General features: G+C 41.1%; 1 protein-coding gene across 1 annotated transcript; it reads right to left on the bottom strand.

Moving 5' to 3' along the window:
- Positions 1-1,178: 1,178 nt before the first annotated feature.
- LOC309882367 (uncharacterized protein) lies at positions 1,179-24,916 on the bottom strand. The gene is made up of 4 exons (XM_082769393.1): positions 24,905-24,916; positions 4,349-4,386; positions 2,885-2,939; positions 1,179-2,467 (listed from the first exon to the last, which is right to left on the bottom strand). Exons 3-4 carry the CDS (start codon positions 2,934-2,936, stop codon positions 2,004-2,006), a joined length of 516 nt encoding a protein of 171 aa, XP_082625519.1. The 5' UTR covers positions 2,937-2,939; positions 4,349-4,386; positions 24,905-24,916; the 3' UTR covers positions 1,179-2,003.
- Between the last annotated feature and the right edge of the window lie 619 nt (positions 24,917-25,535).

The raw sequence follows: 25,535 nt of genomic DNA, 5'->3' as shown, positions 1-25,535 counted from the left end.
ATCTAGCTGATTTTGCATTTACCACCCATTAGAATATTTGCATTAAGGCAAAAAATGATGCACATATGCATATATTAACAAACCATGCAACTATATATTCATATATTTTATAACTCTGCTCTGATTTGACGCAAATGTTTTGACAAAGCAAAAAAGTTAAAGATCTTTAGATTATCTGAAAAATTGCAAAAATGACACAACTTTTCATTTGAAGAATCGTACATTTCGGCTTTCTTAATTCTTAAACTCACCTTAAATCAAATGAGTTACAGCTTTCAGTCTTGTTTATTCAAAGATCCAGAGCTCTTCAGGCAGCTGTGAGCTCAGATCTAAGTGATTTTGCCATGGAGATGCCTACCCTTTTAAAGGTTTAAGGTAATTTCATCCTGGTAAAGCTTTTTTTTTTTTTTTTTTTTTTTTTTAATTTGACATGAAAAGATTTCCACAGAACCATTAAGGAGCATCTGGCTGTGACATCTCCATAATTACCTCGTTATTTCAGAACTACTTTGAAACTGTCTTATGGATCCCCATCTAAAGACTCGGAAAATAAAAGAGCACATTTGGTTCTTCAAATGCCAGTAATCAAGTGCTTCACCCAAAACACCACCGAACATCAGCTGCGACTGCTCCCGGGGGCAGTGGGTGCTGCTCGAAGGGCGATGCAGAAACCCCAGCCACGACCCCTCCAAATACGACTGCCCCACAACAGAGCACAGCTCACTCACATCCATGATGGCAAAATATTTACAAAAGAGGGATGTGAAACCCCACTTATTTTTCATAATGTTGGCCCCCCTGGTAGGAGGTGCTCCAAGGGACCCTCACCAGCCCAGGGCTGCACCGCGCGAGGCACCGAGTGCCCAAACCTCCATCCAGCACGCCTCAAGGTGTATTTTGGTGAATTTTGGCATTTTGAAGAAAAGCCAAACAGTAAGAAAACAGAAATAATGTAAGGCTCCAAAATCTGGCATTTAGCAGCAGAAAATGTAAATGTGGCATTGTACTGTTTTTAAGTAATGATGTATTTTCCAGTGATCAAAATGAAAATATGATCACAAAAAAAAAAAAAAAAAAAAAAAAAAAAGGAGAAAGTGTTGGAGACAATTTATTTTCATGCCATTAGTGTAGAACATTGAGTGTAATCTAAAAATATTAAAAATATGACTGACTTTGGTGGTCATCTCCTGTAGAAGCATATGGAACACAAAAATTAGGAAAAGACCACCGAGCATTTCTCTTTATTTCAGTATTTTATTTCCAATTTATCATTGTCACACAACAGGCATGAGACAGAACTTTTATAAATAACATTTAATTACGGGGATAAATAGTTATATCTGGATTGGATTACTTTTTTTTATTATTATTATTTTAAAACCTCACATAAAGACTATGACAATACTCCAGATATTGGTGTGTATATATATATGCAATTCCTTTATAACTCTTAAAAGCCTGGTCTAGAAATCAGTATCTTCTTAAGATTTTCTTTTCTTGTAGTGCTCTGGCTTCCACTGAAACACTTTTTAGAGCCTTAGACAATGGAGCAACTTTTTCAACAACGTCCTCCAGGATATTTTTCTCATTATAATTATCAATATTTTTTTTTTATTGAATTTATTACTATATGAATTTAACTGAGGGCTAAAATCTTAAAGCAGGTTAATCAAAGATCTTACTTTCCTGGTTTCTGCTGAGCTCTCCCCCAGACCTAATGGACAGAGATGGAGAGGGAGGAGCTGAGGGAGTTTTATAAAAATTATGTGCTTGCTTTTGCAAATTCTCTGCTTCTAGTTCCTGAGCTTTTGCTTTCTGGATCCCATCCAATTCAATGTGCCCATTGAGGTGTGGGGTTTTAATGCTGTCAGATGCATTCCCTACCGCTATCTATAACGTTTTAATCATTCCCAAGATGACTTTGGCTAGAACTCGATGTTCCATCTTTTTACAGCAATGCAACTTTTTTCAACATTTTGCTAGTAGGTTTTGGGTTTTCAAACTTACTTGCGATTTTTGGCATCACTTTTTTTAAAACATTCTTTGAAAACTTCACTAAATCCATTTATTAGCTGATCAAGAATCTTATCTTTCCCCTTTGGAACAGCAGTTTGCAGTATGAAGGCCAGCTCTTCCAGTGCTGCTGTCAGCTGAGCAGACTCAAAAACACACGAAGCAGCAGAAAAATCTGGGTCAGCTTGGAGAGTCAGAAGTGATGGCATAGTTGGAGTAGGTTCTCTTGTCATTGCAACCTTTCCCGTTTTTTCTGGCTTCTCAGCATACTTCTTGTATACTTTTAACCAAAGAGCATCGACGGTATCATTACGAGGGGGTGTTGCTGCTGAAGGCGCAGCCAGAGCGCCCTGCGAGGGATCGTTGCGCATGACGTGATGCAAAATGTCCACGAGGTTCTTCAGGGTTTCCTCTTCTTTACCTGCCTCTGTCCTAGAGAGGGTTGCTTGAGGTGCTGCAAAAGATAATTAAACAGCTTTTACCTTCTGCATTCGTGCGGATGTCAGATGTATACTGGCTTTGCTCACCCTTCAGTCAATATTACAGATAAACTTTAGTACAAATGCACTTTTGCTAGAATAATTATCATTTTTATATTTAAAGAAAATCCATTAGTGCTGCCATACTAGATGGTAACCCTACTTTCTGGAAGGATGAATAATGCAGTGAATTCTCCAGTTCACACCGTCTCTGCACTGAAATGGAATTTTTTCCATGCTGCTCCCGAAAGCTGCAGCTTTTTATGTCCCAATGAGCACAGGAAGCCCTCATCAAGAACTTTTGGGTTGAAGTCAGTCCTGCTGCTCAGCATGCAGCTGAACTGCAGGGTTTTCTAGGGGATCATTGCTGTGAAAGGGAAAAAAGTTCTTACCACGGGCTGTGTCCTCAGCTGAAATCTCAGCAGGGGAGTACGGTTGCAACATCTTCTGTCAAATAGAAAAACTAACTTTAATCACATCAGAATTTCCAGCTCATTGAAGTGATAATATTATAATTGCCGTATTATCCCACTGAATTTTTAAGCTCAAATTAAGACAAACTACTGTTAAAAAGTTGGATGGAGGGAGACATCTTTAATTACCATGCTATGCCTAGAAAGGCCTGGAAACTCAAAGTTAAGGTTACCATTTTTAGTAACGAAGTAATCAAACCAGGACAAGGGGGGGAAAAAAATCAGTATATTCGTGAATACATTCTTTACCATGATCACAACTCATAAATTTGCTTCTCCTCTACATGCACTACGTGGGGGATAATACAGGCTTTTTCAAGTTTAAGAATGTCTACATCCAACTTGAAAATGAGCACTTTTAACTGAACATTTTAATTTGCACTTTGCTTTCCTACTTTTTTTTGGACAAAATTACAGCAGGCAGATTCTAAATGGCTATCTGGTCTGCACACCAAGATGCAAGAAATATAGTTTTCTACACATGCCAAACTTTGAACATGAATTAAGGTATAATCCAGCCTTAAAAGCCTCTTATGAAGCTAGTTGGCCCTAGAGGTATACAGTATATTCTTTTATCATTAGACTAAGTATTTTTGAAGAGCACAGTATAACTAAGGAAATACAACTTTGGAAGCGTACCTCCAACTGCAAGAACACACACTGCACTATGTAAAATTACTTGCATCTCAGAAGCAGCAAAGTTCCTCTCCCCAAAGCTATTCTAGAACACTGGACAAAGCTGATCATCACTAACAACTACAATAAAACGTCACAAAATTCACAGCATATCACTAAATTTTGAAAACCATGGAAATCCCATTATTAAGTTCAAAAAATCATGAAATCAGAAGTCAGTGGATGACTGTTGTTCCTACATCATCACTAAAACCCTAGCACTGGAATAGTGTGGCATATAGAAACTGAGTGACAAGTTATGAAAAATGTCACTCGGTGAAAAAGATGCTCTTCACTAATACTAAATAAGCACCTTAAGGAAAGGTCCCACCTTGCTAATTTTCAAATTAAATTCATCCAGGTCTTTCCATACTGAGAAACTATTAGGATTTCCCTTTGCCTCCCTTGACATTGCTCCCATAAAAATCATCAGGAAAGCTCCCCGATAGTTTTGAGAGCAGAAGAATTTGGCACATACGCTCAGCAGCATCAGAGCAGTCAGTGACTAATGAGAAAAGTCTTTGGCTTTAAGACAAGGGAAAAAGAAATGAGACATATTGCATTGATGAAAAGTACCCCAGAATGTCACTAATTGTGTCTATCCAGGTGGGATGAGAAAGATTCTTCTCTTCAAAGAACCTCTGCCACTCTGCGAGCACAAATACACATAAATACATTCACGTCTCAAATCCCCCTCATTAAAATTACCTTCACGTGTTTCACATTCCTCAAATTATGCTGCAATGCTAAAAGAAAGAAAAAAAAAATAGAGACATAATCAGTCACTCAACACAAACACAAGCAACGTGATCTCGGTTTGGTACACAGGCCTGAATCTGCTGTTCTCTGTAGTTCGTAATCTTCTGCTTTGAATAGAAGTTGCCATGTCACAAGCAGCCCTGGTAAAGGAAAGCTGCACAGCCCTCCGGTGAAAGCACAGAAGAGGCTGGGCTCTTTTTTACAAACAGTTTTTTTGTTTGGTTGTTTTTTGTGCAATGAGTCCTCTGGAAATCGTACAGATTTTTTCCAAAATACGCATTCTCCCATGAAACTGGAATATGCTTCAGAGGATCAGGGCCTCTAAAAACAAAGAGAGGATGAAATGATTTCCCCACAGAGCCTCTTACCAAAAACACCACACCAAAGTTCCCTGTCTAGTGGTTAAGCACCTACAATGAAACCCTGCAGAGCCTCTTCATTGAACCTCTAGGTAATGTGATGAATTCCCTCTCCCAGCACCACGCTGCCCTCATAATTCCCCAGGTACATATTTGAAAGCGTTCAAACACTCACAGAAACCTAGAGCTTTATTTGGGGGGACTGACTTCAGCCTTGCATAATCCACTCACCCTACGACTTCAGAGCGAGCGGGAATAAAGCTGGCAGCAACGTGCCCACACGAGGCTACGTGAGCACAGAACATCCTGCTGGTCCCTCCTGAGCCACACAAAAGAGCAGCTTTGGAAAAATACATGAAAGCTAATGTAAAAATGAGATCTGATCGGCTACTGCTGGATAAAGGAGCTGTGCGAGTTGCCACCTGGGCTACTGGATGTGCGGCAGAGCCAGCCTAGTGGCCAGCCGGTGCTGTGATGGGATCACCACAACGGCTGTGGTACTGCCAAGAACTTTTATTTTATTATATTCATTTAAGAACTGCCCTTCAGTAAGGCTCCAGAATTCAAGACACACAAAGGAAAAATGACAAAGACAATAATGAACCTTAACAGTAAGGTTGTGTTACAGAAAGCGCTCAGCCTGAAATACTTCACATTATTTCCTAAATCTGTGCTTGCCTGAGATGCCAACAGTGTAAAATACCAACAGTTTCAGTTACATCAGGAACCAAAAGCTTGTAAACAGAGTTGAAAAAAAAAAAAAAAAAAAAAACACCTATGTTATAAAATCAAATTTAAGTGTTATACTTTTTTTTTTTTTTTTTTTTTTTTTGGCTAAAAACGTTGTGCAATTTTGGCTGAAAGACTGCAAATAAACTTCTGTCTTTCATGAGGCTTCATCAAAACCTTACCGTGTAGATAACAACTCAGAGTCTGTAACTCTTTCGGCCAGAAGTTGTTTTCAGAACAGCATCCACACAAGAAACCATGTTTGGAGCAAACGAGTTTGACCTCTGATGTCAAAGAGCTTTCCTCACACGATCGGTTCTCTAACAAGTCAGGTTTTACAGAGACTTTCACAGTGCCTTCAGCTGCATGAAGACTTCTACCTAATTTCATAACTGAGATAAAAACCTTAAAGACCAACGATTAACCTGAGAATAGGGAAATTACTGCTAAATCCCTACTCAAGCAAAGGAAAAAATTGAAAAACTATGGGATCTCGAAGGGTTTACAGTGGAGAAAGTATACTGATTAACCCATTTTGTCTGTAAATTAAATAAATAAATAAAAATCCCCCAAACCCTTGCAGTCCAGAAGATGGCAGGCCTCTTTGGTGACTACCAGAGATTTGCCATTTCTGGAGGACAGATGTAAATTGGAAAGAGAGGAAGAGGACCAGGGCTGTCAAGAAAAATATTGATTTGCACTCAGCTGTCTTCTTTAAAGTTTCCTCCAGGCCTCCCCAGAACAGCAAACGGGGACTTGGTGCTGGATCCTGCTGCAGATGATGTTTTAACAGTTCATTCAGGCAGAAATTTGCAGAGACTTCAAGATGTTATTACTACAGAGGAAGCAAAGCCCAGTATAATTTTTATTTCTGTAAAATTTTCCCTACTTAAAAACATGCATTCTGCAGAAAGGTACAGAGAAGACTCTGTGCACGTGCCAGAGATTTACTCTAGTTCATTCATAGCAAGGACATAAATTTTTGGGGCTTCTCTAACAAGTCGCTGCTGAGGGAACTCTCCAAGGGACAAAGGTGGGTTATGCAGCACGACTAACACGAGCAACAGCTTCACACAGGTCCAGCCAGAGCCCTGGGTACAGGCAGGAACATCTCATCTCCTCCTTTCAAAGGTTACACAGCGATGCGCTGTGGGAGAGCTCACACTCAGCGTAAATTCCTGGGTGTCCTGAGGCATGCTCCTGTCCCTGTGCTGTCCCAGCACCATCTCATCCTCCTGATCCTGTCCTGCCCTCGACTTCCAGCCCTGGGGCTGTGCACCCTCTTTTCACCTGACCGCAGTGCTCTGGGCAAAGTCTGGATGGAAGCTGGCATCACGAGCAGCAGCAGCACGCTGTTATAGAGTGTGCCCAGGGTTTGGGACCTAACCAAACCCACCGAAACAGAGGGCACACTTCAAAATGAGAGTGACACAAAGAAATATGTAGAAAGGGAGATGAAGAAAATGAAGTTTACAGACATGAGTAGCAGGAGAAGCAGGGCCAGGCTCTCAGCACCTCGCGCTCTGCCTCCCCAGCAGGATGCCACCACTCCGCGCTGCACAAGAGCTATTTCAGCTTACCACTTCCCTAAATTCATGCACATTGTGTTCCTTCAAGGCCATCGTGATGTAACGGGGTGACAACCCTCACCCTGCAACAGGCAGGACACGCGTATATGCGAGCACACAGCAGCTCCGTGGCTTGCAGGCACTTCTCCACCGAACACCTTCAGCAGGGTAAGGACCGCTCTGCTCAAACCCGTCCTGCCTTTAACCACGGGCACTCCGGGGCTGGGTGTGCGGCTAAGGAAGGCTCCCCCCGGTCCCGGCCCCACTCACCGCGGGGCGGCAGCACCGACAGCACCGGCAGCAGCCCCAGCACCGGCAGCAGCCCGGCCATGGCGCCGGTAACGGCCGGGGCGCGCCCGGCTTTGCGCACACCCGGGGGGGCGCACGGGGCAGGCGCACGGTCCCAACTCGGCTGCGGAAAAAAAAACAAAACTAGAAGCAGGATAGCCCCAAATCTGCGCCTGGCTGAGTGGCTGAGGATGGATGGATGGCACCGGTAGGTGGGCACGCGGGGAGTTGATTCTCCGGGACTGTGCGCAGGGGAAATGGAGTGGATGGTGTTGGGTATCATCAGCTGCTGCTTTTGGGGTGATGGGTCTGGTTAACGCTTCCTTTAGGAAATGAGGAGGTGGACAAGAGGTGGCTGCAGCCTGTGTCTGACTGAGAAGGATTTAGTGCCCTTAGCCCTTACCTACAACCGCTTGCTAAGAAGAGGCTGAAGGAATCTGGAACCAAGAGAGCCTGGGGTGGCTTCTTCCTACCCCAATATTCCCTTAAGAGATTTCCCTGATGCCAGGGGAAAGATATTGAATGGCTAAATAAGATACTGCACCTGGAAAAGGAGGAATGAGCTCCGCATCATTTAAACACCCATCAGAAACACTCACAGAGTACGCTGGAGTATTTTTCTGTACAGACCAGACCCGACATGAGCACCTTTCTGAGAGGGACCACATCAGTATGCCCTAATAAAATGTCTCCCCTCTTCCTGTGACCTTTATAAAGCAGCCCCATCGGTCCATACAACTTGAACTGCTTTTCAGCAGCTGTGGCATGACACAATGGGCAGCAAAGGACTGCTACAGACATGCAAGCAACTTAGGGGCACAAAAGGGTAAAAGACACCACCATGAAAACAAGTTGCTATGCGCAACAGACATTAAAATGTCAATATCGTGATGGGAAAGAAGGCAGCTAAGAGGTGTTAAAATTCAGCTTTCTGCTTGGACAGTCTCAGAAGGTTTGGTCTGGGGGAATCAGCACACCACGAGAACAGCCATCCTCCAGGTAGCGATGACTGCAGCGGGATCCCATGTCAGAGAATGCCAGGCTTGCATTGCCTAAGGAAAAATGGACCATGAGCATTCATATTTAAAGAACAGCAGGAATAAAACCAGGGAGACATTAGCAGGAACTGACAGGGAAAAAAAAAAAAGCAGTCTGTGGATACTGGAAAAAGATATAATCTGGACTGAAACCTGGGTGTGCAGGCACAGCGACTGAGCGCTCCGCTTCTCCCACTGCGCAGCTATTTCTGGACTTGGAAAGAAATCCTCTAGAGGGAGTTGGAAAATTGTTTAAAGGATTTTCCTCTCCCTTTCAGTCTGATAGTATCAAAAGACCAAGGGACCACGAGCCGTTCCACAAAGAAAAATAGTAATTAAAGAGCTTCACTTCATTAAACGAGGAATATTTAGGGCACAGGAGAAGCAAGAGGCACAGCACCAAACACACAAAGGCGGGTGCTGTTGCAGCACACTGCGGGCCAACGGGGAATCTGCCTCTGTGAGGAACTTCAAAGACAGACATCTTCACCTGTCAAGAGCTTCTTGGAAATAAAACCCAGGCGAGCCAGAAGAGTGTTGGGGATGAAAGACGGGCAGCACGGGGTCGGGTCGCCAGCTCAGGACCCTCAGCTGCAGGGCTGCGTGCATCAGCACTTCCACGGGCCCGGCTCAGCCACCAGATATACGAGTACAGTAAATATTTAATTAGATCACAGTATGGCCAACGTAACACCACGGCTTCCTTATGGAAGTGTTCTAAATAATTAGAAACTGGAAAGGGAATTTAGGCCTCTTAAAGACTGTGGCCATTGTAAATCACTGGGGAAACACAGTCACGCTCATTCCCCCCAAAAAAAAGTTATGAACAACTTCATTATATCCAAAATTTACTATGCAGAATTTGACTGGATATTTTTAACTTATTACGAAATGTATAGCTCTGATTTCAATATCACTCCATAGCTATTTAACTTTATGTGAGCAGTCCCATGAAAAAAATCAATGGAAGGGCACATACGTTAAAACAGGACTTCTGTTCCAAGCAAATGCCAGGTATTTGGATTTGAAGAAAAAAAGAATCAGGATGAAAAGTTGATATTGTAGCATTAACCAAATGAAAACACTCACTCTGCACGTTGCTTTGACTTTGTTTTTAGACTACAGTACACCTGAAACTTTTTGAATGGCCTGTCAAACATGCTTCTTCTTTGAAACCTATAGCCCCCTACTCCTCCAACCAAGGAAGTAAATAAATATCTTTACAAAAAGAGAATTTATCTTACATCTTTATATTTACAAAAAGTAATATATTTTTTTCTTTTAACAGCCAATTTATTCCCTAGAGTATCTCACACCAACTCCTCAGTTTTAACTCTTGAGGAAGGCAAGTAATATAATGATGCACCTTACCAAACACATCCCACCTTCCCAAAAGTAAAGGTATGGCTACACACAGATTTTATACATTTGCATTTGTATACACATTGAGAATTCATAAAGTCAGTTAACTACTGAGGTACAAAAACACGCTCTTGGGCAGCCTGTTTTGACCAAACCAGAGTTAAAAGTGGAGAGTTGAGTAAAGGTCCATCCAGTGACCAAAAAAAAAAAAAAGAGGAAAAACAGCCAGTACCTGGCAGACACAGCTGGCACAGCCTACAGAAAAACACAAGCACAATAATTGCCCGAAAACACGGCACTCACAGAGCCATGAGCAGCTTACCAGGATGACAACTCCCTGTTTCAAGGCATCACCGGGCTGTTTGGCTGCGGCACGACCCGAAACAGCTTGACCAGAAGGTGCCTGCACACCGCGGGCACTCTGCTCTCAACAGCGGCTGAAGGTTTCTTAATGCAAATGCCGAGACCTGCATCGAGTTTCAGCTTCAGATGTACCCTCACAACTGCTGGGTGAAGCGTCTTACGCATGGTACCTTAAAGAATGAGACCTTAAATATCCAGGTTTTGGACAAAAACAGCCTACAGAACAGGTATCAGACACGCACAGCTAAAGGAAAAGTCAGGCTGCTCAAAGAAAACATTCCAAATTCATTTATTTCAGTAAAGATTTTTTTTTTTTTTTTAAATTAAGGTTGTGAATGTTCCCCATATACTTTTTCTTTTGTTTTCAGGGCATAACCAGTTACAGTTTGTTAAAAGGAGCAGTATTCTCCTGCCTGCTGAGATCTCGCATTGGACACTGAGGTTTACTTTCCTCTGGGGTACATGTAGGGAAAAATCAGAGAGATGGTAGCAAAATTTGATCTGCAAAAGGAAATTGCTTTACCACAGGTGTCTTAAAATTATCTGGTTTCTATTTATGTTCATTAACTCAAATACCTAGGGAGAAGTAATGTTGGCTGAGACTTAAATCCCTGCCCTTTCAAGCAAGAATTTCCAGAGCTCACATCCCCCCCGCCCATAGTCTCCCAACAGAATAAATGAACAAATAAATAAAAGTCATATTTCTGTAAACCTGGGCGATTTTCATCTTGTTTTTAAGGCACGGGGGAAAGGATTTGTAAGAGGTGATGTCACGAAGCACTTCTCCCCATTCTGTTTTATGTCACAAGCACAACAGCTGCTTTCTGAGGAATTCCCATACAAATAAATAGATCACAAAGGAATGAGAGAACAGGTGGAAAATAAACACAGACCAAAAACAACAGAAAAAAAAAGAATTTAGAAGGATGTTTTTTAAATATAAAATTTATTCCTTACCTGGTTTCCCACCCACAGGTTGCTGTTTGCTCCCTCCCTCCTATCCCCCCACCCCCCCATCTCTGAGGTCTGAGTCTTAGCCAACTAAAACCAATTAAATAGAGAATTAGCTTTGGACCCCTGTGTATATTAGAACATCTGAAGGGAAATTAGGCAAATAACTCCTTTTTATTCAGAAGCCTAGCTCCATTTTCCTATTAGGAGAGTACAGCTTCCAGTCCCACCAGTTTTCCCAGAACCTCCACCCCATTAAACCTGCCTGGCAGGATGCTGACTGACACCACCTTTCCCCAATGAAACCCGAGTTAAAAATCACTTGATCAGCAGCACATACACCGGCAGAAGGTTCCCGAGAGCATTGCAGGGCCTGCTGAGGACTGGTCAGGTACTTCCTCGGGTACTACACACACCTGAGCTAGACCTGTCCCCCCTTCTGGGACCAGAGGCCACCAGTCACACCCGCAGGGCTCTCGATGCTCTCAGATTGCTCCATCGCTCTGTTCCTCCTTCCTGCTCATACACGAGGGCTACGGCTCGTGCTCCTGTCACTCTCAGGTCTTTTGCATCTAATATGTGCCAGAGATCACTATCAGAGGAACGGTAAACTTTGTACAAGGTGATACTGCTGCTAAATAACACTACCTCTGCATTTTCTAGCAGTAGCATTACAAAACAGGCAAGCTCGTTATTTCTGCTGAAGAACACATTTGCAAATTGTGGAGCACTGGGGTAAAGAGAAACTGCAGTGTGAAAGTCCTAGGAACATAACTATATAAAGTTATAATTTAAGGAGTCAAAAACACCTTTCTTTCACCCAAATTTCACGGTATATGAATTCTTCCTGCACTGAGCTGGTGTACACTAAGAGTTTTACCCTACTTAACTCCTTCAACTTCTTAAAATCACATAGAGCTAGCCAAACTCGTGCTGTGCTCTGCGCACACAGTCCCCAGGCAAAATACAAAGTAAAGTCTGTTTTGGGGTGTGTATTTACTAAATTCTCGGAAGATCAACAAAAACTGGTTTCTAGAAATCCAGACGCAGAATTCCAGAGCAGTCCTTTTGTTGCTGTCTGAGGTTTGGAATGGGACAGCCTGGTTAATTCAAATCCTTCTGTGCCTCCTTTATTTATTGCCTCCCCCCTCTTTGGTGGGGTTCATGTATTCCTGGAGAATACAACATGATAATAAAGTGGATTTGTGATAGAAGCAGCCCCTCACAGAAATACACGTGTATCTGTATGTATTTTAACATAGTACCTCCCTTGGCTTAAGTTTTATTTCCTACTTCCAGCTTGAAGTCCCACCCATGTCTCCTTTGCATTCAGAGATATTGAGAAAAACATTGAAAAAGACGTGGCTCTTTACAGAAGGAAGGTAGAAAGATGGAACAAGCTGCAGATTAAATCAAGGGGGAGATATTTCACTGGTGTTTCTAAAAAACAGAAGTTGGTGAATCACTGTCTTCATTTTAGAGAACAAAAAGCCACCCCTACCACTTACCCTACGTAGTAAATTATATACCAGAATCCCTCTTTTCCACCTCACAGAATAAAGTTGATTAACTTAGATCACAAAAAACAGGACTTCCCTTGCACTAACTTCTGATACTACACCGCACATTCGGTAACCTGTATGCAGAAACGTGTCTTTTGAAATATAACCACATTATATGAGTGGGTTTTTGTTTGGTTGGTTTTGTTTTAAAGTTCAGAAACGTTCTGCTGAATACAAACCACTCGGGCCATTCGGCTTCTCCTTTGTATAATCATTTATCTGGAGCTGGTGTGCGAGCTAGGTGCAGGCACAGTGGAACAAGCAGAGCTCATCTGCATGCACAACAGCTCCATTTGCATGGTCACTGCCAATGAGGACACGCACTTGGAATGCAGCTCCACATACCTGCACATGCTAATTCAGGCTTTTTGTGTTTTTGGAACAGCTCCTGTCCGGGTAACACCCACCCTTCTTCAGGAACACGCACGCACTCACCCTGGCTTTCTGCTGCCTGTGTTAAGATGATGTCAACTGCAAACACTATTTTTTTTTTTTGTATCAGTTTTCACACAAATTAATTGCAAGTTTTGGTCGCCTGATTGACCTTAGAGAAAATAGATGGTGGCCACAGCATTTGCATGCACAGTTACAGTATTTGAAAACACAGCTCTACACATTTTGACCATACTGCTGTAATTTCTACATCTTTCAACTACTAGAACTTATAACATGAATAAGCCACAAACATCCCTTTCCCATGGACTTCCACTCAGAAGGCTGTCTGAGATAGAAAAGCAAATATTTAAAGAACAATGACAGAAGCAGAACATTTTTAAGATGACTGTAAAAACAGCACAAGTGGAAGTAAGAAAATAAACAAGGTTACATCACTTTCGGTTTTCAGGAACTAAGCTATTCATGAGGAATGGAGGAAAGAAAGAAAAATGTATTTTATTCCTCCCCTCACGGGGCTTTTATGTATATACACACAACATATTGCAAGCTCTGGGAATTTTCAGAAAGAATAACGCAGCACATAAGCAGTAATAACATTCAAAGCCGCTGAATATTTCCCTAGCTCATCTCCAACCGCACATTCCAGCGCAGAGATCTGTGTTCGGAGCCTCATTCAGAAGACACACAGCATGCTGAGGCACTTTGTACAGCTATTATCTGAAAAGTCTGACCCCGCAACAAATGGCGCTATAAAAGAAAGCGAAATTATCAAAACTTTCTTTCAGCATTGTACGCTCACCGCTGTGCTTTGCGTATCTGACTAAGCAGCCAATTTGCTGCTAGGTAAGCAAAGAATTTCTGATCCTGTTTGTACAACGCTGAACTCTAGCACACAAGAGGGTGAACTGTGAATACTCAGTGAAACTCAGTAGATTAAATCACTTACTGGTTTTTGTAAGGGCATTTCTGTTAAGGGGAACTGCTTCCATTCACCCACCTGTTAATTTAGCTTAAGCAGGAATGGGAATACATGACCTCTGTGAAGAAAAAAAATAAAAATAAAACAAACATATAGTGCCTAGCCAGCTTGCTTCTTTTTGGAAGAAAGTCATCTTATGCTTAGCAGATGACAAATTTTTTTGGAATATTCAATATTTAATATCCACCACTTAGTCCTAGCCTTTGCTTTTGTCATATTTAAAAGGAAAGGAAAATAGCATGTCATTTTCCAAGGCCCAGAATAGCAGTATTGCACTCAGTGTGGAGACTGATTAATAATAAGAAACCCTCTTTCTCCACCCAGAACTTTTTCTATCCCCTCTGGCACTGTTTTCAGTCTGAGAATCCTTGGGAGACTTTGGTCCAGCGTTGGCATAGGCAGCTCCTCACCCATCATAGCATTCTGGGATCCTGTGGACAGATTTCAGCCACTTGGCCTGAAGAATCACTCTTCAAAGCATCACCTGTAATACTTAAAGGTGTAAGTTGTCTCTAAAGTTCAAGAGTCAGTGATGAAATGGGATATCTCACATTGTAAGCGACACCCAGGATGAAACAGTTAAGAAAAGCGAGTAAAAAATCTAATTATTCTTGTTAGAAAGGAACAAGTTGAGAGAAAAACAACTGAGATTATCTTGGTAATGGATCTCACTGAGTACACAGGTGCTCCACTTGTTCAGGTTCACAAAAGTGAAGGTTGAAAGAGGATAAAATTCCTCCCTTTACATACCGAGGGGATAAATGTCAGGCGTAATGCTATTTGATGTAACAGATATTGCTACTGCTAGGGTAAATCCTAAGCACCACGAGAAAAAAATGAGATGCCCGATACCCACCAGGGACTTCTGAACAGCCTCAACATCTTTTCCAGTTGCGTTTCCAGTTCGAAGTCATACAGCTTCCTCACGCTGATCACACGTCCCTCTAGTAACAGATTTGCATTAACACATTGACCATCCAGACCTGGATCCTTGGTGAGGAAAAACCGGCAGCTACTGCCTGTTACTGCCACTTCAACCACAAACGTTGTGCAGAAACTCCACAGGAAAAAAAAAAAAATCTAATGGTTAGAGTGAAATTACAAGGTGAGCGTGAGTCAACAGGGGTTATTTATTGAGTTTGACAGCAGTGCTGCACTTTATGGTGATCAAAGACAAATATAACCCAGGAGTACAGCACCCAGCTTTGGAATGCTGTGCCCTATGAAATCTGCCTAACAGAGGCTACAGAAAACTGGAAACAAGCACGAGGGAGACTGGAGAAACGGAGGTAGCTGCCCTGACAACAAGACCACAAAGTCTGTAAGTACTTTAAACAAAATGCCAACAACAACAAATGAAAATACCTTTTTTTTTTTTTTTTTTCCTTTCACGGCCTGTATGAAAAACAATGGGCTTACGCTGCAGCAAGGAAGATTCAGGTCAGACATCATGACTAGCAAGGATGGCGAGGTAATGGAGCAAATTATTGGGGAGCAGCCATTTCAATACCACGTACCTCTGAAGCAGCCCACATAAATATCTGTTAGGGAGAACATTAAGTGTGGCTGTCCCTGCCCTGAGTGGAATTACGAACTAGATCACCTTCCATACTTGTGAGTCAATTATTATGTCTGATTATTCCATATTCCATCATTATTTATTTGTTTTACTATTGTGTCTATGAAGTCTAGCCACTGACTCACGTCAAGTCCTGGGACAGAATAAACATGCAAGAGAAATTCCATAACAGGCACAAAAATGTCATGTGAGAGTCAACAGCAGAACAGGAAGGTAGGGAGACCCAAAGATACATCCAGGCAGCACTGATGGTCCCAACAGCACATCAACAAATAACTGAGGACCTTAGCAATTTGTTATAGTAGAGGAAAGTTTTGGGTTGTTCAGGAGATTAACCTCGTAGGAAAGTAACGATCTAAAAGCAACAGGCAGACAAGGGAGGCTGGCACGCTGTGCCAAGCAGCCTGGGATCTGATGCAAGGAAAAATACTTCCTATTTGAAGCAACAGAGCAGAGCACAAGAACGGGATGCAATAGCAAACCACCACCCTGTGCAACACCACTCGGTAAGGATGCAACACATGAAATCTGTCAAGGTAGAGAAAACAATATTGGAAGGAGTGATTAAATAGCTGGCGAAATATTGCAGAGGTTTTACACGTGCAGATGGCCAAGGACCTCATCTCTAAAATCTCACATAGGAAGAAATATGGAGGTTTAGACAACACTATTGAGGATTAGAGAGAAACTTATTTCAAAGAGGATGCCTGATTTGAATTTGCATGATAAGCAAATAAGGCTGTTTCATCTGCTGTGCCGGAGACAGTGATGAAGGAGGGCTGGCAGAGGAAGATGAGAATCTCCACTTTAATTACGCGATGCATAAGCTGATGCTTCATTTACACAGACAATTTCAGAAAGCCAACATGAGATTTTAACTTCTGACAGAAAACAGAACTAGGTAACACCAGACCTGCGGGTACGACCACTAGTTTCACGTTCATGCAAAAAAACAGGAATCAAGATGACTCCTCTGGTCTTTAATCGCCTACAGAAACCCAAAGAGGGACAAATATGACATGGTAAAGAAACATCTAGGAAGACGAGGAAAGAAAAAAAAAAACACAACACTGGTGGCCACCAGTCACAAACACCACAGGAAAACAGAGGTCTAAGAATGAGAGTGCTTGTGGCAGAAGCAAGATGAGTAAGGAAACCTCTGCTTCGAGGTAGTGGAGGACCTTGGTCAGGGAATAAACGTGTCGTGTTGGCTTTGCATCCCACCGTATGTTGGAGACTGACAAGTGTAGATGCAGGAAAGCAGCTATCATAACCTTTTGTGCTCTAAGATGAAGTTTAAAAAATTAACTTGTAACATCATCTCAGTTGAGCTGTGAATCACAACCTCAAATGATTCATCAGAAATATCATCTGCAAGTGGCTATTACAAGATCGTCTGTCTCCAGACAGAACGGATGACCGAGCCATTTCCCAAATTTAGCAGTGTTACGTGTTAAACCCCAGCATTCAGCAGGTTTGCCCACACGAAACACAAACATTTCTTTTGTTTTCCAGTGGACTTCCAATTTCACGAAAGGCTATGGCACCACATAAACCTCAAGCAGCAAATTGTGGCGTGTGCAAGTAAACTACAAAACGCATTAGTCCTTCTGGAGGGCTGGGGACAAGACAATCATATCAGCATCAGGATATTCCGACACAATTAAAGCAAGATCTTTTGTTCAGATCACAGAACTCAGCTGTGTCAATTGAATTGCTCTGATTGAACTAATTGAATTTCAATTGCTCAAGTCTGGTTTTGAACGGTTTTGTATGACATTCAAAAGACTGAAGACTTCATTTATAAATGGAAGTGTGTGTGGGGAGGGACAACAAACGACTTGGCTGTTACCCAGAAAGTAGCAAATGTGTAATATATTTCACTGGAAAAGCACACGTAGCCTTATCTTCCTGCGGAAGCCTCCACTCACCACAGCGGTGGATGAAGCTCCCCATTAGCATCCTCTTCCCTTAAGGAAGGACGTGGGGACCCTCACCCCATCCTCTCCTGAAGTAAAACTGAGCATCACTTATCCAAGTCCTATTTCGCCCCCGTAGCTCCTATTGTTTCAGCAGACGTGAAACACGGCTGAATTACAGCCTTGGTGGGCACAAAGTACACAGAACACTTGTAAAACTCCTGCTTTTGCTGCCCAAAAGCTTCATGCCCACCTAGGAGGGAAAGCACCACAATGTGACCACCAGAGGGTTAGGATTCTCAAATATTTACAGAAAAAAAAAAAAAAAGACATCTATTTAAGCTTTAATTAAATGCTAGGCTAGATCTCATTGCTGATGCCTACCAGCAGCTTCTGTACGAACTTGCTGATTGTTCTTTATCCTCACTGCAGAAGTGGAACTGGAAGTGGCTTAGGAGCCAAAACCAAAGTGCTGGTGATGCTGGTGAAGTCAATGGCAGCAATTCCATCAACAACACGAGCCAGGTCACCACATCCCCGCTGCATTCAGCCTCCTCTTCTGCACCAATTCATTCCACTCACTCCAGTAGATCACCTCCACCTTACGGGCATTAATGGTGCAGATACACAAGAATCTCGCTTTATAGGTTTCTAAAGGGGCCCTTCTACCTCATCTTTAAAATTAACTCGGTTTTGATAACTTCCAGGCTACAGAATCTGCTTCCTCCCCTTTTACTCTGTCTCCGAACAAAGAAAACACCCACATATTCTAGCACAAGTCTTCAATTTGTTAAATTAACTTTTCATTTGCTTCATGCAAGTCTTACAAAAATAGATGCAGCTCCTTGTAACCGGGCATGGAACTGGCAGGAGGCACAGCATGCACGAAGACCAGCCTGCGTGGCCAAGCAGCACCAAATGCTTCTGGCTGTAAAGGAACTTTGCAGTCAGTTCTGATATATCTACATTTACCACTTGATGAGCACATCACTTACTTCATCTACAAGAAAAATTCAAGTCTTCCTCCTAGTTTGTACATTTCATGGGTATTATTTGCAGGTATCAGTCCCTTGGTCAAAATTTCTCTCCCCCCAGTGACAATTTGAGCCATTTGAACAATTGCAAAATCCTCTTTCAGGGAGCTGGGTAAATAAAACAAGTTTCATATCCTGTCACCACCTGTGACCTGGTAGTTTAACAGTTGAATTATTTATATAATTGGGCAAAAAAAAGTGGGCAGGCAACACACTGTATCTTTACACTAGGCCAAAAAAAAGTCAAAAGAGAATCCGAACAACTTGCTATCAAACTCACTAATATGCTCTACCTTTTGGCCAGTGCTGAGGTGGTCGGGCAGTTGGATTTCAAAGACTTTGTAGGTCCCTTCCAACTGAACTACTCTAGCCTACCTGTTAACCGCCTTTGGAGACTGAATACTTAACGGGGAAGAAAACAAAATCAGCTCTGGGATGAGCTGATCTCCTTTTACACCAGCAGAAATTGTACTACTTCATAGGGTTTGAATGGGGATTTTAATAAAAAAAAAAAAAAAAAAAAAAGTCTGTTTTTGCCTTGCTTTCCATTTTGGAAAAAAAGACTCAAAGAATTCATGGGAAAGTCTGAACTACCATTTTCAGGCTTGGTGTTTTCATTGTTAGAAATAAAAAAAAAAAAAACAGGCAAAATGAGAATCTTAATTTTTAATAGCACTTTCACAGCTGCCACATGACTCTCACTCCATAAACTGATAGCAACCTCTGACAAAGAACATACGCAATATAACTTCCATAAAAAGGTCACTTTATTGGGGCTGAGCCCCAGTGCATACATATGGGTGCTGGATGTGTAAGCTACAGAAGCACACCACTTACCTTCACTCTGCTTGCAGTCAGGAGGTGCTTAGGTACAAGGGTCTCCCCTTGCTGTACAGAGCTCAGCCCTGCAGCATTGCTGTAGGACTCCCCTCGTGCCTGGATTTAAGCCCGTGGAACTGGTACCATCAGTCAACAGGGACAACAGTGAGGAATCTTTACAGAACATTTTCACGAAATAAGTAACAATCGTGTGATAATTTTGTGTAATAATTGTGTGTACAGGAACTTGAGATTCCCTTTTTACCTCTTTCTTGAATCAAGCCACAAATGCCTTTGCTTAAGAACGCCAAACAAGCTGAAGTAGGCAAGTTTCTCAAGAAACAGGAGGTGGAAATGACAAAAATGGAATGATAGGCAAATTAAAGGCTAGAAAAAAAAAAAAAGCAAGATCTAGAAATTCTTTGATGAGGATAACAAAGACTGAATGAAATCAGGAAGTTTACATGTGTACTTATGTATAGTTGATGCTCAGAACAGCTACGTGTTCTAAGAACAGCTTAGGAATCTAGGTGTTCTCTTAAACAGGACAATGATCGTTTATATTGCACGGGTGAAATTTTATGATCTGCTAACACAACATTGGGGCTAGGCAGTCAAATAGACAGCCCTGACTACAAAAATCAGCATTCCAGAATTCTAGACCCACCTTTGATGCTAGACTGATCCATGACCTTTAGCAATCCCCTTCCAACATTTTAAAATGGAAATTGCACTTAAAAGAAATTCTTTGAGTGCTGGAGAAGTGAGTTTTGACAACTCATTTTAGTGAGAGAAAATGTTCTGTGGTTAGCATTACAGAATTCCCTCACTCTCCAGTAATGTGTTTTTTTTTTCTAGATCCAGAAATTTAAATAAAAATGAAGCCCAAGTCTAGCAGAACATTCCTTCCCGCTCTTCCCTCCAAATTTTTCAAGAGCTCTTCACCCCAAATTCTATTTTGGATTAAGTCTGAAACGTTTCATTCAGCTAAATTGGAAGCAAATATTGAACTACAGGTCAGACCTTTCAAATATTACGTAACAGAAAGAAAGTATGATCACAGAGAACTTGAAAAGCCCTAATACAGTATCAAAACAAATTAATCACTGAAATAAAACCTTACGTATTAAAACCACTGAAATTAAAAGTGTTTAAGTATTTTATCTTGACTGAATTTGACAGGTATTACCCATTACCAGATTCATTCAACCCCTCTGAATCTCTGCCCTTTCACTATTCTTTAGAGAAAAGGAAAAAAAATCTCACTACCTCCAGTTCCAAAACACTTCCTCAGCCTAAGCACTTTAGGAAATCCTGTGAAGGTTTTACGCCAATTTGAAACCCAGCAGAAATAGCTCCATCCACGTGCAGCGATCTGCAGTTGGCAAGTGGAACAAGGCATTACGCCGCTGCTCCCATCTTTATCATTTACACTACGACCAATAGAGCACTGGGCATGACAGGTGTTTTTTTTTAGTACTGGCAGAAGTTACTACGGCAGCTGCACGGGTAATTACGCTACTCACTGTGTCCCATGAATCACATTCCTCTTGAAGTCCCCTGCCCAAGAACTGTCCTCACTTTCATCTTCACTACTTAAACTGTCAGACTTGAAAGCTCTCACATCCACTGCAGCAGATTTCATACAATACGCTCTTTCTACAGTAGGTGCTTCTTATTTTGAGTGCAAGAAAAAAAACAGACTCTGTTCTTCTGAGGCACTTCTGCTAAATCAAAACCTAATCATTCAGTAAAGTATAAAACTGGAAGTCCATTTCCTTTTTTCCTCCCCATGAATAGAGTAGAACTGGTCAAATGCTCCTGAAGTTATCTATGATAAGTCCTAGTGGATCAAGACTCCTTTAGCTTCAACCGCATTCACACTCCTGGTGTGCAGGCCTTGTAAATACCTAACATCACGTTCTTGCTGCTCTAAATACCTCAAACTGCTTTTTTTTAAAAAAAAAAAAAAAAAAAATGAACAAAAACTTCCTTCTTATCCCAACACACACGGATACAGGCTTTGACAAGAATCTTTGCATTTTGTATTTTCAGAGTTCTCCAGATGTCTCTTGTCGTCTTCAGGAACTGCTAAATCACTCCTGCAAACTCTTCCATACGCTTCATTTCATACAGTTTCATTTTGACATCATCATTCACCTTTTTTTCCACCTTAGTTTCAAAAATATATTAACACACACTTTTAGCTTTGAATTTTGATAATCACATTCTCAGTTTTGTACCAAAAATTGAAACTTGTCTTTCCCACCTCTGATTTTGTGTTTTATTCTACCGTATCACAGCCGACTTTGCCAGCTTTTGCAAAGGACTTTTATCAGGATGGTGCGAGAATCTCTCGAGTTCTTTCCTTGCTTCTCTGCTGACCAACACAGATGTACAACAGCTTAAAAATATAACGCTGATTTTATTTTTAATCCTTTACATCACAACTAACAAGTTATTGCACTTTGATTCTCCACAAAGGACCCAGGGAAGCTGCATGGCCTACTCATTTGATTACAAAGCTATGCTACGTCTTTGATCCATATTATACACATCTTTCCCTCCCAAATTATCCTGAAAGTCTAATATTTTTAGTTTATAATGTCTAACTCATGACATTTTTACACTTTTGAAGTTGGTTATGGACAGGACAGCTTGGAAAAGGAAGACCAACAGCAATTGGAATGGCTGAGTATTTATATACAAAACAAGTAATAAGTATAAAAAAATTGGAACCATTGCTCTTCACAAACTGAACAACATTTGTTAAACTCCATACAGGAATCTTACTTGCAATAATATGAAGTATCGAAGACATAAAGCTCTTATTCGTAATGATGTCAGCCTACCTGCAGAATAAAATGCTTAATGCTTCAGAAAAGAAATATGGAGAAATACACCAGCTTACACGAGGAATAAATAGCTTGATCACCTGTTGAACACTGAAGGATAACCTTAAGAGTATTCATTAAGTGTTCTTTCCACAAAGAGAAAATGTTATGTATCTGCTGCTAAATGCACCTGTGAAACTCATCTAAACCCTCTCCTATTAGCATAAGTTTAACAATTGGCTTTGACAAGAAATCAAAAACATATTTGGCAGCCAGAAGCTGGAAGAAAAATGGCTGCAGAAAGAGCTGCAGGAAACAGTTCTAAAAAATGGTGTACAAGTTATGGAAGCTTTATATTATTTATATATTGATCTGCCTATGGCTGTAAATCAGCAGAAGTGTGTGAAACTTGATTTCTTTCTTCGTCTTGCTAAACATCATTAATTTCTAGGCTCCACTGGTATGCCTGATGTTGTGCAAATAAAACCAGAGGGAATGGTCTATGCTAAGCTCGGGGGGAACAAAGCCAGTTTTGAGATGTAACAAGTACTCATCTCTTCTCAGTTTGGTAACTTAAAACAACTACTTCCCATTAAACACTTGGCTTTAAATTACCTTTCTTCAGTTCTTATCTCTTACATGAAACATTGCTAGAAAACAGAATATTGTGACAAAAAATGTAACATTTGCAAACAATTAGCGCAGAAATCAATGGAATCACTCATATGCCAGAGGAGTTATACAACAGTCCCAGCAGTCAGCACTGCAAGATATATTGTGTTGAACTTGCCTAACTCAAAAGAGCGATTACATTTAAAAAAAAAAAAAAGAGAGCAAATAACATTAGACAAAATCCCTTCTGGTTTAGACTTGAGCGCTCTGCTTGCACGTTGCTAACCACTGTTAGGAGAAATTCAAACAACCAAGAGGCAAAAGGCACAACACCAACATCCAAGCCTCTTACAATGGCAGTAAGCTTTGGTGCTTTTTCAGCCAACGACTCGAGGTCTTCATTTATTTATTTTTCTAGCTATAGCACTCCCATATTGATTTTAAGAGTCTCAAAGCATAAATGCATGTTTTCAAGAACACACATACCGTTTTCCTGTGCTCACTTTTGTCCCTTTTCCCCAGAACTCCAGATACCAGTGATCAATATTGCTCTCAATTCCCCTTAATGACCCATTTTCCAGCTACACTGGAGGGGCTGGGGGTGGAGAAGTAAGGGCAGGAAGAGGGACGATTTAAGAACAGAATTTTCTCTTTCACATTGCTGTATCTCCATACAAAAAGAGGACTGAAGATGCTACACAAAACATGAAGGAAAGCATTGTGCAAACGCAACAGGAACAAACAAGATACCAGCAGATATACAAAGGAGAATTATAAGAAACAAAAGAACAATCAGCAGCTCATTTTAGCAAATGCTCAACTATCCATTGATATTACAGACATGGGAAATCCTTCTGGGTTCTGTGTGATGCGTGTATTTAATGTACAGTATCAATTCATATAAAACTTTTGTTAATATAAGATGGATATAAAGGTATTTCATGCTTTAAAAATAAAAAGGTGGTGGTTCATTGCTATGAATGGTTCAGAAAATCTGGATAAAATCACTTAACTGGGCAAATCTAGTTACACTAAAGAGTTTTTAATGCTAGATCAGAAAATACCTAAAAGATAATCATAGAGAAGTTCACAAAAACTTAGCTCAGGCTCAGCAACAACTGAACAACTTCTAGAGTAAATGTCTTTAGCATTTTGTATTTTGGCCCAGGATTCTGACACGTAGTCAGCCTTTTTGTGTAAACGTGTATTTAGCATTTGCTGGTCATACAATTAACAACACAGTACTTTGAGCAATGAAGGAGTTGGAAAAACATGTGAACCCCAGACAAAATCAAATATTATTAAATATTAACTGTAACCATTATGGTGATTCATCAAAATACTAACTTTTTTGTACTCCAACTTTAAAAGCCAGAAGGTACAGATAAGCACAGAGAATATTTTCATCTTCCAACAGGAGACTGACCAGGGATCCTCAAGACTAGTTTCCCCACCACCGTAAGCAGAGCTCAGATCACTTCTGCTGCTCAGCTCTGACAAGGACTCTGACAGGACAGGATTTCACACATTTTGTCAGTAGGCAGTATTTCTAATCAACAACATCTAGAACAGATAGAGTTGATTGCTTTATTCATAGAAACAGACAATAAGAATTCCCCATAGCATTGCTTCATCAAGATGTAACACATTCTTCCTCTATTACAGAAAGCACGAAACTGAATCCTTATGGCACAAGCATAACAATTTTGAAGCAGAGTCACTTTTTTTCATATCCCAAAAGTAAAAACACAAATTTGACCAGACATTAAAACTGTTTTTAAGAAAATAAAAGCTATACTCTGCAAAGACTTTAGTTACAATGCATGTACCACTATGAGAGGACACTTTGATATTTGACCTTTGGAACATTTCCCATGCATTTTTAGTTCTTCCAGTTTTCAAGACTTCTAAAGCTTTTGCAATATAAGCAAGGTATGCATGCACGGGACAGAGGGGAAAAAAACAGCAGCTTTAAACGTTTCTCTTTGGTTTTGAATTTTGAATAAGTCTCCCCTGATATATTGGAGGAGAGCAGTTTATATAGAAAAAAATCTTACTTACAAGGAAGTAAAAAAAAAAAAATCTCTGGATTCTCAGAAACTTATTTTCCCCACCTGTGATAAAGGTTTAGTTAATACTTATAGGCACTGTTTCCACAATGAAAGTTCTTTTCCAAAGATCTTCACCTGTGCCTTTAAACCAAACTCCAGATCAGACCTTCCTCTGTGAAGCCTCAGCCCAGGGGCCACCTTTGTTCACACCTGTAAAGAATTTAAAACAGAGCTAAGATACAGTTCACTCTGACGCAGAGGTCCTAAAGCTTTGCAAAGTTTACATCCTAAAACCACCGCAGCAATTTTTAGTATGTTGAAGCCAGCACCACAGAACAATAAATAAAATGTCGATTTGTCCATGCCACAGACAAAGCAGAAATCCAATGTCTCTAACAGCTAAACCATAAGGAAGCTCTAAATCACCACACAAAAATATTAACCTGCTGCAAAACACTAGTGAACAAAGTCATATTTTTTACCTGAAGCTGGATCCACCTTGACCTTTCTGCTAGCTTTCACACTCCTGCAGAACTTGTGCTTAGCTGTCCAGGGAATCCATCCCAGCTCATCCACAGCTGAAGTAGCTCGTTATGTATATATGAGCTCCCATCCTACACCTTGGAATGTTTTGATAAGACAATTCTGTCATCTTTTGTTGATAACGGGTATCGAGCATTTCAAAACAACTGTT

The sequence above is a fragment of the Aythya marila genome, assembly GCF_965140915.1.
Source record: "Aythya marila genome assembly, chromosome: 11".
NCBI classification, from domain to species: domain Eukaryota; kingdom Metazoa; phylum Chordata; class Aves; order Anseriformes; family Anatidae; genus Aythya; species Aythya marila.
The sequence above is the reverse complement of the archived record's forward strand: the minus strand, read 5'-3'. Positions and strand labels throughout refer to the sequence as shown.

Bases quoted from the DNA above. Each gene is read 5' to 3' on its own strand.
- LOC309882367 (XM_082769393.1), bottom strand. From the start codon at position 2,936: ATGTTGCAACCGTACTCCCCTGCTGAGATTTCAGCTGAGGACACAGCC. The intron at 2,468-2,884 runs GTAAGAACTTTT...TATCTTTTGCAG, and splicing joins AGCTGAGGACACAGCCCGTG to CACCTCAAGCAACCCTCTCT.